Genomic DNA, 16157 nt, shown 5'->3' on the forward strand with positions numbered 1-16157 from the left:
ATATAACTATGGGTTCCGGTCTGTATTGAATATGTAATTTGGCTTTATCTGGAGTTATTGTGATAGTTTTAGCCACACAACGTCTCCGAGGCCTGAGGCTGTGCTAATGCTAACAGTCGCTGCTAGTGCAACTACGTACATTAAAAATGTTTGTCTTGTCAGCCGTGCGTGAGAGTCCTCTGATGTGTTGAAGAAAATAATTGCCGAGTTAATCTAAACACGGACGCAGCTCTTTATGCGCTGTAAGTTTGGGTTAGCGTCACGGTTGAAGTTAGCCTAGATGCTAACATGCTCAGAGTGGGTGCATTAGTTTCTGTTGCTCTGCTGTATTTCACTGGACAATGTTGGTTGGTAAAACTGAGACACTCGAGACAAACCATTATTCTGAAATCTCCTTCACACGCAGGCTGTCAGTACATCTATATAGAGGTCACCCGAGCCTCTGCTGTAAAGCAATACGCATTTACGTGACATCTATGAATATGTAGTAAACAAGAGTCAATGAATCAAATTGTGATTTCCCTTCCTGTAGAATGAAGACCATTCTCAGCAGTCAGACTGTCGACCTCCCCGACAATGGTAAGAATCAAGCGATTATTAAGTATTTAAGTTGTGAAAACTATTCCTACTCTTAAAGGGCTTCAGGGAAAACTAATACAGAGTATACCAAGTATACAGAGTACCATTTGGATTGTAGAGTTGAAATCTATTACAGCATTGCACACAGTCTAAAATTAAAATTATCGCTTGCTGATATGCTTCATCTGCTGGTCCGCTAGATATTTTTGGAGCTTAATGTTTCAATCTCTTCCCTTCTGTCCACAGTCGAGGTGAGGCTGAAGGGCCGAACAGTGATGGTTAAAGGGCCCCGTGGCAAGCTTACCAGGGAGTTTAACCACATCAACCTGGAGCTCAGCCTGCTGGGCAAGAAACAGAACAAGGTAAGGAGCATGCAGTCTTGTATAGTACAGTAGAGGAGGACAAACCTTTCTTACGCTCTAAGTTGATGTATCAGTTTGTATGCTGCATGTCTTGAATAATTGTTTTCTTCATGTTTATCAGTGAGCATTTATAGTTGTATAAATAATCATTAACTTGGAATATTCTGTGAGCAGTAAAAGTGTTTCAGGACTGCTGAAGGTGAATGGAAACTAACGTGAGTTGTTTGCTATGCGTTGCTCCCCCTCAGCTGCGTGTGGACAAATGGTGGGGAAACAGGAAGGAGCTGGCCACAGTGCGCACCATCTGCAGCCACGTTCAGAACATGATCAAGGGAGTGACATTGGTAAGTTTTTGGAGGAGTTTGTTGGAAATAACTTCCGGGTGAAATGTGTCGGACTGCTTTCATGAGCTGGGATGGGGGTTTTAGGGCAGGGTGGGCAGAGTGGATCACATGGTATCATCTGAACGTCTGCTTGATTTAAAAGATGGCATGTGAATTCTCCTTGTCATTTTTTTTTTTCGCAAGTTGCAAATGAATATTCTCATATACAGAGCCTGAAAGATATTTAAATATGTTAAATATTGGGCTCGCCAGTTGAATTTGTTACCCTACTGCTATCCAGGATTGACTAAAACTAAAAACAAGCTCTCGGCACATTTCTCCGTCTTGAATTGAGGCCCACGCCTTTGGCTTTGAATACCCCTGGATTAGTTTATTTTATTCTGTACCTGCTGTTCTCTTCATTCCAGGATTTACTTGGCCTGCTTCCTCATTGTCTCTCTCGCTTGTCTGATTGCAGGGTTTCCGGTATAAAATGCGCTCGGTGTACGCCCATTTCCCCATCAACGTCGTCATTCAGGAGTCTGGAAATATGGTGGAGATCAGGAACTTCCTGGGAGAGAAGTACATCCGCCGTGTCCGAATGAGGGCAGGTGAGTCTTCTGCAGACAATCACATGGATGTGAGGTCCAGAAATGTACATAGCAACTCAAGTGATTTGACATAAGTTATTAAGTAAATTTAGTGAAACTTTGACACACTGAACTTAGAGGTCACACTAAATGATTTGTCAACACTACGCTGGCTGACATTCTTTGTCATGGTTGAACTGACTGTTTTCACAATTACAAACAAAACTAAAGTTCTGCTTTAAGAGCTCATTTTTATTTTATTTTTAAAAAATTTTTTACATGCTGTTATCTTTGGATCCATACATACTTGTTATATGAAAGACTGCTTGTGGTTGTTGGTGAAATGTTGGTTTCTCCCTCTACTTGCAGGTGTAGTGTGCACAGTCTCAGCTGCCCAGAAGGACGAGCTGGTCCTGGAGGGAAACGATATCGAGCTGGTTTCTAACTCAGGTTAGTCTGCCTGTATTTCCTCCCGAACAGTTGTTCTACATTATAGGCACACGACCCTCCACAGCTTTTCAGCGGAAAGAAATAATGAACATTAATAGCAGAATGCTGGTACCTTTTGAAACTGAACACCTGAACATTACAATTAAGTCCTGTGGCCTCACACCTGATCCTATGACACATCTAGTCATGTTTCGCCCCCTCACCCGCTCCCTTTCTCACTTTTTACTAAAAAAAAAAAAAAAAAGTGAATCCTTGTGATTTGTGAGTTTGTTGGTCCTCCTGTAACTTGGTACATGATAATGGGTAAACCCTTGTGTTATCGATGAGGTGCAGCGATAGTTAATAATGGGGACAAGAATTTCATTCTTTGTTTAATCACTTTGTAATTTATGTGCAGGGATAAATCAATATTAAGGACATTTCTCACCACACAGTAACTCAATTCCCTCAGATACTTATGGAGGACTTCAATGTAGCTGCTTCACTTCTCCATAAATAAGACTTCTCAGCATTGGTTCTTTTGTGTTTCCACATCAGTTTTCAGTGAGTGCTCATGTGTTATCATAGGTAGACATATCTTAGTTACGCAGAGTGAGAAGAGTTTTATATTTTATGTCAATGCTTGAATAATTTAAAATAAAATCTGTTTATGAGCAGCCTTTGCTTGAAGTTATTCATCATGTACTGTTCCAGCTTTGGAGGATTCTTGACTCCTGGAGTGAGAATCACTGATCTCACCTCAGAATAATATGATCCACTGAACGGAACTGTACTGAAAGGTACTGAACACTTGTTCAGTACCTTTTTTTTATACCTTCAATAAAGAACTTTCACTGCATCTCATTATATTCCTGCCTTGTTGATGTTGTTGTCTAGCATCTTTAACGACAGTTCAGTTTTGCCTTTACTCATTTGAAACTATTTTAATACTAACATTGACCTGGTTGAAAACAGTCACTAAGATAATGTGGCATCAGTTATCCAACCTCATTAGTCTGAACTATTCGATTTTGAGGAATTACATTTAATAATGGATTTTGAGCCAAACTACAACTGTCGTGCATTAACCCCGGGTGATCTCGTGTATTGACATATTTGTGTCAGTCCCTTCGTCTTATTTCTTTGACCCTGATGTGTTGTGATGTGTGTTGTAGTCTTCCTCACCCCACCTTCTCTCTTGCAGCTGCTCTGATCCAGCAGGCCACCACAGTCAAAAATAAGGATATCAGAAAGTTCTTGGACGGCATTTACGTGTCTGAGAAGGGAACCGTAGTGGAACCGGAGCAGTAAAAGTTACCTCAGCACTCGTAGAGGTTAGATACTGTCGTCGAAGCCGCTTGGTGTGTCCGGCAAAGGGGGGGGGATTTTTCTTCCTTTGCATGGTCTTCGTATAGCTTTTCTTTTTAATGCTCGTTTCTTCTTCAGCAGCATCTTCATTCTCGTCACTACTTTGTTTGGGAACCAAGATGAACTTGGAAAAAATGTTCTCTTATCAATTACTCTTGCCGCTCACGATACCTCCACTAGAAAATAGAGCTCAGTATAAATAATGATGCTTCAATCCTAATAAAAATGACTTGTTGCAAAAGCCTGACCATTTAGAAGTCTGGCTTTTTTTTTAGTCCTCTTGGAGAAATTCATTTATTGGCAAATCGTAGTTCTAGGATGTGCAGGTGCAGCCACATTACGGATCTCTGGGGAGCTGATGGTGCATACTGAATGTTTTATATAAATTGCTATCCATATTTCATTATAGTTGGATTTTAGTCTGATTAAATTTTGGTGTCTGGGTCAAGTCATCGAACAATAGACATACTCGGTTTACTTGGTCACCATCAGCTGTGCTTCTGAAGGATTTGCTTTTTTTATTAATCTTTTTTCTCCTAAAGCCTAAACATTGTCTCAGAACCAACTGAGGCTTGGATTCTCACGTGACAAGAAATTATTAAATACTAAAGATTTGTACAACCCGTTGTAGTTTTCGTGCCTGAAGGTGTGAATACCAGCTGCTGTTAGCCTTTGGATTTTTCATACAATCCACATTTAAATTTTTTCTCAGCGCTGCACTGTTCGATGGAGATGTCTCCATGTTTTTGACTTCACCTAAATCTTTTCTTCTTTGGTGCTCAGGCCATTTCCTGCAGGTTTCTGTTAAATCCCCTGCTCCTCAGATGTTTACCTTCGTGCTCCTCTGTTTATTTCCAGCTGCCCTGATCCAACAGGCCACCACAGTCAGAAAGAAGGACATCAGGAAGTTCTTGGACGGCATCTACGTCAGCGAGAAGACCACTGTGGTGGAGCTGGATGTCGAATAAATTAATGTCCATCAAGTCCTGTTAATGACCAATAAAAATACCATCTTTTCCAGTTAATCTGAGTTTCGGTTTCCTTTCTCTGTATTTTTGATGAGATGCTTTGGAAATGAGCTGAATAATGTCATTTTGTAGATGAATATATTTTTTAATGATACACAATGGAGTGCTCTGATTTGTAATGCAATTTATGTTCCACAAGGAAAATAACGAGACTGCAAAAACATGAAAGAATACATGCTTAAACTGTAGAGCATCTACTAAAATAAATTAAGCATAAAACTGCATTAAATGCATAAGGGTATAATTTGATAAACTGTGTTAAATGTTATCCTCTGGGCTGTAGTGCTGTGAAGATGGATGTTGCATGAATCGACAACAGGTCGCAAAAGCTTCATACATGAGACTTAAGATTTATCTAAAACGTTTAGGAAGTCGACATGTAAAAATAAAATGAGCTAAACAATATAATGCATCATAGATAAAACCTCATATTGTGACAAAAGTGCAGTTGAGAGCTCTGAATGTAACGGGTTTTTTTTTTTTTTTTTTTTTTGAGAAATTACTCCAATCTGGCCATACATGAGAGTACACACGACAGAATAAAATAAATAATAAACAAACTGATTTTTTATTTGAGAGAGAATAACGAAGACAGAGAACAAATCGCAACAATAAGAGCAGGGAATTCAGTATATAAACCAGCAAGGTGACGTTTTGAGAAACATTGGTAGTTCGACTGAATTAAAGGAGAACTTTCAAGATATTTATGTTTATAAACATTTCAGGAAAGAACCCGCGCGCGGAGTGACGCGTGACTGACGCAAACCAACCAACCGCCGCTGCGTCATCTCCAGGCGACCCTGAAGTCCTGCTTCGCGCCAAGCACTGGCAGGGTTTTCTTACTTTTTAGATGACAAACCTCCTCAAACGCCGCACGAAACAGCTTCACCATGGTAGGTTATTTATTTCAGATTCCCACCGCCACTAGACAGCGGGCTGCGTGTACAAATATGTGAATAAATGCGATTAGTTCAGGACAAAACGATCCTGTTATAGAGTTAACGCTGCAGCTAACCAGGATCAATTTGTCAATCTATTTTTTTTTTTTTTTTTTTTTGGTAAAGTTAACGGAACCGAGCGTCAGTTTGCAATCATAACGATTCTCTGATTGTGCGACAGTTTCCATTCGTCCGCAGCTTAAATTAGAAAGTTGCAATATTGTTATAGAAATGGTGTTTAAAAAGTCAGAGCTTTGCATTGACTTGCATTCAGATTGTGCAGCATCACGCCCACAGACCAACTTTATATATCGTGTGTGTGTGTGCGTGTGTGTGTGCGTGTGTGTGTGTGTGTGTGTGTGTGTGTGTGTGTGTGTGTGTGTGTGTGTGTGCGTGTGCGTGTGTGTGTGTTCTCGCTCACAGGACATCAGGCGGTTTTTTGCACCCACCTCTGTTAAACCCTCGCTCCAGAAAACCCCACCAGAGGGAAGCACACAAGAGGGAGACAAGAAGAAAAAGACGAAAAATAAAACCCCCTTTTCCTCAGATGAGGAGGTGAAACAGAAGAAGAAGGCGCCCACCAAGGCAGGCAGACCATCATGTTCTCTCCTGTAATGTTCTCAACTCTGCGTCACTTCCAACATCTGGCTTCATTCTGGTTGTTGATCTGCAGGTTAAAGGCTCCAGAGCTGAGCAGAAACCAAAGGAGAGCGAGAAGAAGCGTAAGAAGCATGCAGTCATCGTCTCAGGTTAGGAAGGATTCACATGCTTTCATGAGTTTACTGCAGAATTATGTGATTTCTCTCAAAGTGCTTCTTCAGAAATCTAAATCGTCTCTTCAGTTTCAGTGGGTAGTACGCCAACTGCTGATAAAGCATCTTTTATTGCGCTTATGAAGCGGGGTGGAGGACTAAACCAGTAGCTGCAGAGGAAAACATTGTGGGCAATTGTGGTGGGAAGACGATTTCAGAGATTTTCACCTTTTAGATTTCAATGTGTTACAAGACTCAGCCAATCAAAACCAGCTTCAGCCATGTGTGTTGGGTTGTTAAAATGAGCTTAATCGTCTTGCAGGTGCAAAGGCCAGATTGGCATATTACAACTATGTACAGTTTTTACTTTGTTTGTAAATGATGAACGACAAATCGACAATCGGGAAGAGAACACGGAACACATCCACGCATCTCACCTGTCGTGTTCTTTCGTGCAGATTCTGAGGACGAGGAGCCAGTAACCAAGTCCAAAAAATCCTCCAAAGAGAAACTGAAGAGCAGCACGGCGGATCTGAAGCCTAAAAAAGACCCTGTGCAGTACGTCTCCGAAACAGGTGAAAACACCTTATTGAACGGCCACATTTCCTTATTGCTCCGTAAGTTTTGTGGATGGCGAAAAAGCAAATCCGTATTGATCTGATGCTCTTGTCCCGGCTTCAGATTCGGACAGTGACAACTTTCAGTCTCTGAAGAAAGAAGTCAAGCCCAAACAGAACGGCACTCCGAAAAGGCCGGGTGCTTTGAGCGCTCCGTCAGGAGGCAAACGGGGCGGAAAGTCTCCCGTCAAGCCCTCTTCAACTCAGGGGAAGTCGGGGCTGAAGTCTCCTCCCGGTCCTGCCAAGTCGGCCCCGCCTCCTCAGCCCAAACAAACCCCCACCTCGGTGATCGACTACTTCGGCTGCGCCAGCGTTCAGCGTTCGGGCAAGAAGCTGGTGGCCAGCGCCAAACGGAAAGCAGTGAGTGCAGCCGAGTTCTTAAACCCTCATATATTTACTTTGTTAACCTTTTTTTTAAAAAACTTATTAAGATGAAGAACCATCCAAGCATTTAGCGGTAGGGCGAAAACTTTTTGGGATTTCAATCAAACTGTAAAACATTAGTTTGAAGGATTTTGTTTGCCAAAAACATTGTGTGTAAACCCTCCATTAATATCTTCATTACGTTTACATTATATTCAACCCTAAGAAAATTAGTTTTTCCCCCCCAAAATATGACGATAGGTTATAAAGTCTTTTTTTTTTTTTTTTTTTGGCATTACGATTTCTTTAAGAAATTTACAGGAAATAGGTTGTAAGAGTTCAACCGAACTGTTCCAAAATCCCATTCCTAGTTTCTGCGAACTGACCTCATAAAAACTGATCTCCACCTCAGCCAGCGCAAGACCCGGACGAGCTGAGTGATGCAGAAATCGCCCGACACCTGCAGATGGAGGAGGACATGGAGGTACAACGTGGAGAAACAAAATGCTGGACGACTAAATGACTAATCCACAGATTCATTCTTTATCTGTGTGTAGCTCATGAGGCAGTGTCGTCATTCAGAGGCTCTGCATCTTGTTTTCCAGGATGTGGCTCACACTTGTTAGAAAATCGTCCAAATTTACTCTCACATTTTGTAGTTTTTAAGAAAAAAAAATTAAGGTGTGTTTGCAGAGTCGAGCTCCACTCGTGTTCACGGCGTCTTTTGCTTTTCACTCAGCTGGAGAGGCAGGTTCACGAGGACGAGGAGTTTGCCAGGACGCTGGCCATGCTGGACAAGGAGCCTCAGTCTAAGAAGGTGAACAATGTGGCCTCAAAAAAAAAAAATTTTCTCTATTGATGCTTCAGACTCCTGTGTAACGCTGTGTGTCCTCATTAAGGCTCGCAAAGCATCTGACGAAAGTTGGAACACGACTCCCAAAAAGAGCAGCGCGGATGCCGGCGGCTCCAGCGGCCCGTCCAAAACCAACCTAAGTCTGTCGGAGGACGTCGTTAGTCCGTCCCCCCAGAAGACCGTGGCCCCAGTCAAAGCCAGCTCCAAACTGGCCATGATGAAGAAAAAGGACGACGCAAAGGAGGAAGGGTTGGAGAGCAAAACCCAAACTGCGCCTGCCAAAATGAGAATCTCCCCCAAGAAGGAGGCCGCGGCGTCACCGAGCGCCGGCGTGAAGTTCACGCCAAAAACGGGCACCACCCCCAAGACGCTGAAGACGTCTCCTAAGAAACCTGAGGTGAGCCGCGCTGGGGTTAGAGTCTCTTGTATTAACGCTGACAGTGTGGCTGGCACGACGAGGTGAAGTGATGAGATAAAAGCGCGTCTCCCGTGTGGTGTCACCAGAGCGCGAGTACGACTCCCGACGACGCCGAGAAGAAGAAAATCAACTCCTCGGCCTACAGGAGCTATCTCAACCGAGACGGACCGCGAGCTCTGGGCTCCAAGGAAATCCCAAAGGTAAAGGGTCAACGTGCAGCGGGGCGTTGCCACGGTGACGCCAACCGTCTGACCCTGTGCGGCCGTGTGCTTCTTCAGGGGGCGGAGAACTGTCTGGAGGGCTGCGTGTTTGTGCTGACCGGCGTCCTGGAGTCCATGGAGCGAGACGACGCCAAGTCTCTCATCGAGCGGTACGGCGGCAAGGTGACCGGCAACATCAGCAAGAAGACTTCCTACGTGGTGCGGGGCAGAGACAGCGGCGTGTCCAAGATCGAGAAGGTGGCCGAACCTTTTGTAAACGAAAAGCAACTTTGATCCCGTCCAACGTAGACGTTTCCCTCCTCCAAACATACCGTTCAGTTCTTTTCCGTTTAAACGTTCCTGCTGCTCTCGCTGCTCAGGCGGAGAGTTTTGGCACCAAAATCCTGGATGAAGATGGCCTGTTGGAGCTGATCCGGACCAAACCAGGGAAGAAATCGAAGTACGAGATCGCTGCAGAAGCCGAGGTCAGTTCTAACAACGTCACGTGCCTTGAAACATTGTTTACGAGACTATTTTCATTTCATTTTTTTATCTGCGAATTTATTTGAATGGGGCAGTGCACACAGTCTGTGAAGTTTGTGGTGCCAGAATCTCATCACATGTGACTAATCAAATAAATAACTTCATATTCATTTTCTATATATATATATATACAGTGGGGCAAAAAAGTATTTAGTCAGCCACCAATTGTGCAAGTTCTCCCACTTAAAAAGATGAGGGAGGCCTGTAATTTTCATCATAGGTATACCTCAACTATGAGAGACAGAATGAGAAAAAAAAATCCAGAAAATCACATTGTCTGATTTTTAAAGAATTTATTTGCAAATTATGGTGGAAAATAAGTATTTGATCACCTACAAACAAGCAAGATTTCTGGCTCTCACAGACCTGTAACTCCTTCTTTAAGAGGCTCCTCTGTCCTCCACTCCTTACCTGTATTAATGGCACCTGTTTGACCTGGTTATCAGTATGAAAGACACCTGTCCACAACCCCAAACAGTCACACTCCAAACTCCACTATGGCCAAGACCAAAGAGCAGTCAAAGGACGCCAGAAACAAAATTGTAGACCTGCACCAGGCTGGGAAGACTGAATCTGTAATAGGTAAGCAGCTTGGTGTGAAGAAATCAACTGTGGGAGCAATTATTAGAAAATGGAAGACATACAAGACCACCGATAATCTCCCTCCATCTGGGGCTCCACGCAAGATCTCACCCCGTGGGGTCAAAATGATCACAAGAACGGTGAGCAACAATCCCAGAAGCACACGGGGGACCTAGTGAAGGACCTGCAGAGAGCTGGGACCAAAGTAACAAAGGTACCATCAGTAACACACTCAAATCCTGCAGTGCCAGACGTGTCCCCCTGCTGAAGCCAGGACATGTCCAGACCCGTCTGAAGTTTGCTAGAGAGCATTTGGATGATCCAGAAAAGGATTGGGAGAATGTCATATGGTCAGATGAAACCAAAATAGAACTTTTTGGTAAAAACTCAACTCGTGGTGTTTGGAGGAGAAAGAATGCTGAGTTGCATCCAAAGAACACCATACCTACTGTGAAGCATGGGGGTGGAAACATCATGCTTTGGGGCTGTTTTTCTGCAAAGGGACCAGGACGACTGATCCGTGTAACGGAAAGAATGAATGGGGCCATGTATCGTGAGATTTTGAATGAAAACCTCCTTCCATCAGCAAGGGCATTGAAGATGAAACGTGGCTGGGTCTTTCAGCATGACAATGATCTCAAACACAACGAAGGAGTGGCTTCGTAAGAAGCATTTCAAGGTCCTGGAGTGGCCTAGCCAGTCTCCAGATCTCAACCCCAGAGAAAATCTTTGGAGGGAGTTGAAAGTCCGTGTTGCCCAGTGACAGCCCCAAAACATCACTGCTCTAGAGGAGATCTGCATGGAGGAATGGGCCAAAATACCAGCAACAGAGTGTGAAAACCTTGTGAACACTTACAGAAGACGTTTGAGCTCTGTCATTGCCAACAAAGGGTATATAACAAAGTATTGAGATTAACTTTTGTTATTGACCAAATACTTATTTTCCACCATAATTTGCAAATAAATTCTTTAAAAATCAGACAGTGTGATTTTCTGGATTTTTTTTCTCATTCTGTCTCTCATAGTTGAGGTATACCTATGATCAACATTACAGGCCTCCCTCATCTTTTTAAGTGGGAGAACTTGCACAATTGATGGCTGACTAAATACTTTTTCCCCCCACTGTATATGTGTGTGTTTTCTCTTCATCTATCAGAATAAAGCCTCAAAGACCAGGACTCCCCCCAGCCAGACTTCAAGGATCACTCCCAAAGCTCAGAAGATCTCTCCGTCCAAGGGGAACTCCCGGTCCCCTCAAACTCCGAGTCCCTCAAAGACCGGCCTGGCTCAGGGTCACGGCTCCAGAGCTGCAGACGGCCGCACGCCGCCTGGGCGAGGCTCCGGTCACACGGCTCGGCGGGAGCTGGGGCTTTCCGCCTCGTCCTCCTCTCGGTCGCCCGGACCCTCGTCTCCGAAGGCGACGGGCGAGGGAGCCGGCCTGCTGTGGGTGGACAAGTACCGGCCGCGCTCCCTGAAGACCGTGATCGGCCAGCAGGGGGAGCAGAGCTGCGCCAACAAGCTGATGCGCTGGCTGCAGAGCTGGCAGAGGAACCAGGGAGCGGGCGCCGCCGCCGGCAAGTCGGCAGGTAGGAAACGCAATTTTTTTTTTTTGTCTCTGTGAGATTTGTCTGAACCAAACACACCAGAGCTGACCACTGTGTGCCGCTCTCCGCTGCAGCGCCACGGTTTGGTAAATTTGGAGGAGGCAGAGACGATGGATCAGGATTCAAAGCTGCTCTGCTGTCTGGACCCCCGGGAGTGGGGAAGACCACGACAGCTGTTCTGGTCTGCGAGGTCAGCTTGACGATGACCTTCAGGGAACTCTACATTGAAATACATTATTTCCTCAACACATTTCGATTATTCCTATTAAAAAAAAAAAAAAAAAAAAAGGCCTTTTTTGTTGTTGTTTTTTGTCGTGATCATGTTGTAAAAATGTCCCGTCTCCTGCCCCCGCTGGTCTGCAGGAGCTGGGCTTCAGCTACGTGGAGATGAACGCCAGCTGCACTCGCAGCAAAAACAGCCTGAAGGAAGTTGTCGCAGAGTCACTCAACAACACGAGTATCGAGACCTTCTACAAAGGTGAGTTGTCCTTCAGTTGGCGGGTCTCCATGTCGTGCGGCAGCAGTGGTCGTTTCTGTTTCACTAAAAAAAGACGATGGGAGGGAAGACGAGGACAATAAGAGAGACTGGACTCTTTTCTTGAATGCAGTGTTAAAGCTGAAAGAAGACACGACACTTTATACAATATTCAAAGGCCACGTTGGTTCAGTAAAGGAATGCAGTGCGAGCAGGTTTACCACTACATAAAGATCCATTTTCCACAATGACCTGAATTATTGTTCTCCACAATTCACCCACGCACTCAAACTTCTCCACTATTTTCCAGGCAAGTCTCAGACGGTGAGCAGCAAACACGTCCTGATCATGGATGAGATTGATGGCATGGCCGGTAACGAGGACCGTGGAGGAATTCAGGTAGGTCGTCACACTCGTATTGTCGAACCGAAAAAAAAAACCTGTTAATTTGACAATGTTGCAGGCCTGTCTGGTCAGATTTCTTAACTTTTACAGCCGGGACAGGGCTGGTCAGAGTCAGAATGATGGAAGGAAAGCAAATAGCGCCAAACAGTAACTCGACCTGACGACGAGTCTCGGTTTGAAAACTGACCTTTGACCCTTTTTGACGCTGGCAGGAGATGATTGGCCTGATTAAAGGCTCAAAGATTCCCATCATCTGCATGTGCAACGACCGAAACCACCAGAAGATCAGATCACTGGCCAACTATTGCTTCGACCTGCGCTTCCAGAGGCCGCGAGTGGAACAGATCAAGGTACACACACACACACACACACACACACACACACACACCAGTAAATGTGTATTTGGAAATTTGGCTTAAATTTTCCATTTTTTCTTTCAGGGAGCAATGATGTCCCTCACCTTTAAAGAGGGGATCAAGATCCCGCCTCCAGCTCTCAACGAAATCATTTTAGCCTCCAACCAGGACGTCCGACAGGTGAGGGGGGGAGAAAAAAAAAAATGCCGTGTTCCCTCAGGTTCCTCGCCTCACCCCCCCCCCCCCCCCCCCCCCGTTTTCTCTCCAGGTGATCCACAACCTGAGCATGTGGTCGGCCAAAGACAAGGTGATGACCTACGATCAGTGCAAGTCGGACGCCGCGAGCGCCCGCAAGGACATGAAGCTGGGGCCGTTTGAGGTCTGCAGGAAGGTGTTCGCCGCTGGGGAGGAGACGGCGCGCATGAGCCTCATCGACAAGTCCGACCTGTTTTTCCACGACTATTCGCTGGCGCCGCTTTTTGTCCAGGAAAACTACCTGCACGTTCGCCCGGCCGCGGCCAGGTAGGCGCAGGGGGTCACCGCTCTTCGAAGCCATTTTCTTAAAGCATTAAATTGTTGTGACATTTCTGTATTTTCGTGCTTTTTTTTTTTTTTTTTTAAACTTGTATTCCGTTGTTGATCACAGGGGAGACATGAAGTCACATCTGGTGCTGCTCAGTAAGACGGCAGACTCCATCAGCGATGGCGATCTGGTGGACAGACGGATCCGATCGGGGCAAAACTGGTCACTGCTGCCCACGCAGGTCTCTCACACGCTGCCTTAATGCCTGACTGCATAACCGTTATACGAGCTTGTTTATATTTAGCACTCAACATCCCAGCTTCATCTCTCGCCTTGGCGATGACTTCATTTGATTCACCGGCCGTGTCGCTAAATTACCATGAAGTTGCGTCGAATTTTCAGTCGAGTTACTGTCCAATAGCTGCTAATATTCATTGGCATTGTCATTCTTGTTGTGTATCTTTACATTGTTTTCTATTAACAAGCAACAAATGCTGTTGCTTTGGGTTTTGTTTTGTTTTTGTTTTAATTGAAACACTTTGTAATATTCACATTTCGTGGAAGTGGCAGCCTTTGTGACAAACTTGTGTGTCTCTGCAGGCCGTCTATGCGAGTGTGTTACCAGGCGAGCTCATGAGGGGCTACATGGCCCAGTTCCCGGCCTTCCCCAGCTGGCTCGGCAAGCACTCGTCCACCAGCAAACACTCCCGTATCGTTCAGGAGCTGTCCTCACACATGAGTCTGAAGTGAGTTCGTCCCTACCCAAGCGTGGCCAGCTCGTTTTCAAACCGCCCGTTTTGGTGACCCGAGGGTGTGATTGTGCCGGCAGGACACAGAGCAGCAGACAGGCGGTGAACCTGGACTACCTGCACTACCTGCGACAGGCGCTGCTCAGTCCACTGCAGAAGCAGGGGGCGGAGGGCGCCGCTCGGGCGGTGCGGCTGCTGGACGACTACCAGCTCGTCAGGGAGGACGTGGACAGCATCATGGAGATCAGCGTCTGGGGCGGGCAACCGGACCCCTACTCCCGACTCGACTCCAAGGTTCCTGTCAGCTCTCATTGCATTTGCATCGGTTTTATTTACAGACACCAAGTTAAGCTCACTTGATTTAACATTAGAAATTCAGTTAAGAGGAAAAAGTACCCAACGACCCCTCATGACCAAACAGACGGCGAAGATTCGCAGTAATTTGTCTTCAGTGTCGACATACGACCTGACTGAGCTCTATTTCCTGTGCATGAATACATTAACATTTGCTCACTCATTCACTTGAGTGATTGCATTCACATTTTCATGGAAATCCTCCCATAATGTTGCATTTAAAGGCTTTACTAAATGTTCAGGTAAACTTCCTGTTGAAGTAAAGATGAAATAAAATGAATTTAGAGGGAAAATTAAAAATGTAGACGTGAAATGTCAAGCTTAAAATGGAAGGATAATGATTGAAAGAGGGTTCAAGGAGTCGCCAGATCCTCCGTCCTTCTTAATTCCAACACATTTCTCCTCCTCCAGGTGAAGGCGGCGTTCACGCGAGCGTACAATAAAGAGGTTCACCTCACACCGTACTCCCTGCAAGCTGTGAAGAAAGGCCGTCGCGGCGGCGGAGGAGGAGGAGAGCTGGAAGAGGAGGAGGTGGGACAAGACGGGCCGGAGTCTGAAGACGAGGGGGACGGCCTCAAAGTCGACGCGATGATCAAAGTAAGGACAAAAAAGCACGAGGCTCAATCACAACCAGGTCGGATTTAAACCCTGGAGGTTCGCGGTGTATTCAGGCCTGAGATCATTAACAAAGTTAAGTGAAACCTTATATATTATTAGTTCAAATATGAATGATTGATGGAAGAATTATGATTAATTACATTTTTTAATCTTCTGACCTTCTGCAGTGACGCAGGTTAATGTCTAAATGCTTAATTTGATCGATTATATTTTTTCTGATGCCACTTTTTTTTTTTTTTCTAATTCTGCTGCCAGGAATTTAACTTATAGTTTGATTGGAATGGCAAATGTAGTGAACAAATAAAATCAAATAAATAAAAAAAATGTTTTATAAATAACGTCAACAGCGATATTTAGATTCACCATCTCATTCCATGACTTTAGGATATGTTTTAAAAGATAAAAATCTTTGGAAAGCGATAATATGTTTAGCCTCACTTTAGCTTCTGCCTACGAGTTAAGCGTTTTATTTGTCTTGTTCCTCTGCAGCAGAAGAAGGCGAAAGCCACCAAGGAGTCCAAGAAAGAGAAGAAGGCAGATTCTGGAAAGGGGAAAGGAAAGGGGAAAGGCAAGGCCAAGAAATGAGCGACAGACTGAAGAGGACGTGTTTTTGTTCCTCCTCCTGGTGCCACAGACTTGACGTTTCTTTGTGCACTGACCAAGATGAACGCAGTGAAACTCGGCAGGTCAACCCTCTGTCCAAGACCAAGAAGCATTTATTTCCTGTTACTTTTTAACATCCTCTGTCTCGACCAGCAAACGACGCGTGTCAATGTGCGTTTCATCATGCCTGTAGGCCCAAATAGCAACCGGTGGCATCCGGAGTGCATTTCTCTGCTCGGTAGTTTGCTTCAGGAGCCGAACATGTAAATAATGTGACTCTGATGTAGGTGTTTTGTTACCACTTAACTACAGCTATGTCTCTTTGTTCTAGGAATTGGGATTCTTTATCGTTTCTCTGTAAATTGCAATTTTGTAAAAACTAAAGCGTCATGTTGGTTAAAAGAGATTGAAAACACTGCTCATGAGTGTTGGGTTGTGCTTTTCGTTTCCCCTGAAAGTCGCCGATTGTTTTCCTGAATTTCGACTTCACACTTCGTCGGCCATATTATTTCTTATAATCTATGG

The 16157-nt window shown here is 44.8% G+C and overlaps 2 protein-coding genes across 2 annotated transcripts; both read left to right on the forward strand.

Moving 5' to 3' along the window:
- Positions 1 to 533: 533 nt before the first annotated feature.
- Positions 534 to 4676, forward strand: rpl9 (ribosomal protein L9; the record flags this gene model as incomplete). The annotated part of the gene is made up of 7 exons (XM_080519634.1): positions 534 to 579; positions 826 to 941; positions 1190 to 1285; positions 1743 to 1875; positions 2224 to 2304; positions 3488 to 3617; positions 4510 to 4676. 6 exons carry the CDS (start codon positions 534 to 536, stop codon positions 3592 to 3594), a joined length of 579 nt encoding a protein of 192 aa, XP_080375760.1. The 3' UTR covers positions 3595 to 3617; positions 4510 to 4676.
- On the forward strand, positions 4384 to 16013 carry rfc1 (replication factor C (activator 1) 1; the record flags this gene model as incomplete). The annotated part of the gene is made up of 24 exons (XM_080521139.1): positions 4384 to 4393; positions 4510 to 4610; positions 6089 to 6202; positions 6291 to 6366; positions 6828 to 6944; positions 7051 to 7346; positions 7762 to 7833; positions 8089 to 8166; positions 8249 to 8599; positions 8707 to 8820; positions 8899 to 9078; positions 9201 to 9305; positions 11102 to 11531; positions 11624 to 11739; positions 11913 to 12027; positions 12335 to 12423; positions 12642 to 12779; positions 12870 to 12965; positions 13054 to 13307; positions 13432 to 13549; positions 13909 to 14054; positions 14138 to 14351; positions 14823 to 15008; positions 15519 to 16013. 24 exons carry the CDS (start codon positions 4384 to 4386, stop codon positions 15612 to 15614), a joined length of 3612 nt encoding a protein of 1203 aa, XP_080377265.1. The 3' UTR covers positions 15615 to 16013.
- Between the last annotated feature and the right edge of the window lie 144 nt (positions 16014 to 16157).

The sequence above is a fragment of the Blennius ocellaris genome (assembly GCF_963422515.1).
Source record: "Blennius ocellaris genome assembly, chromosome: 3".
Lineage (NCBI taxonomy): Eukaryota > Metazoa > Chordata > Actinopteri > Blenniiformes > Blenniidae > Blennius > Blennius ocellaris.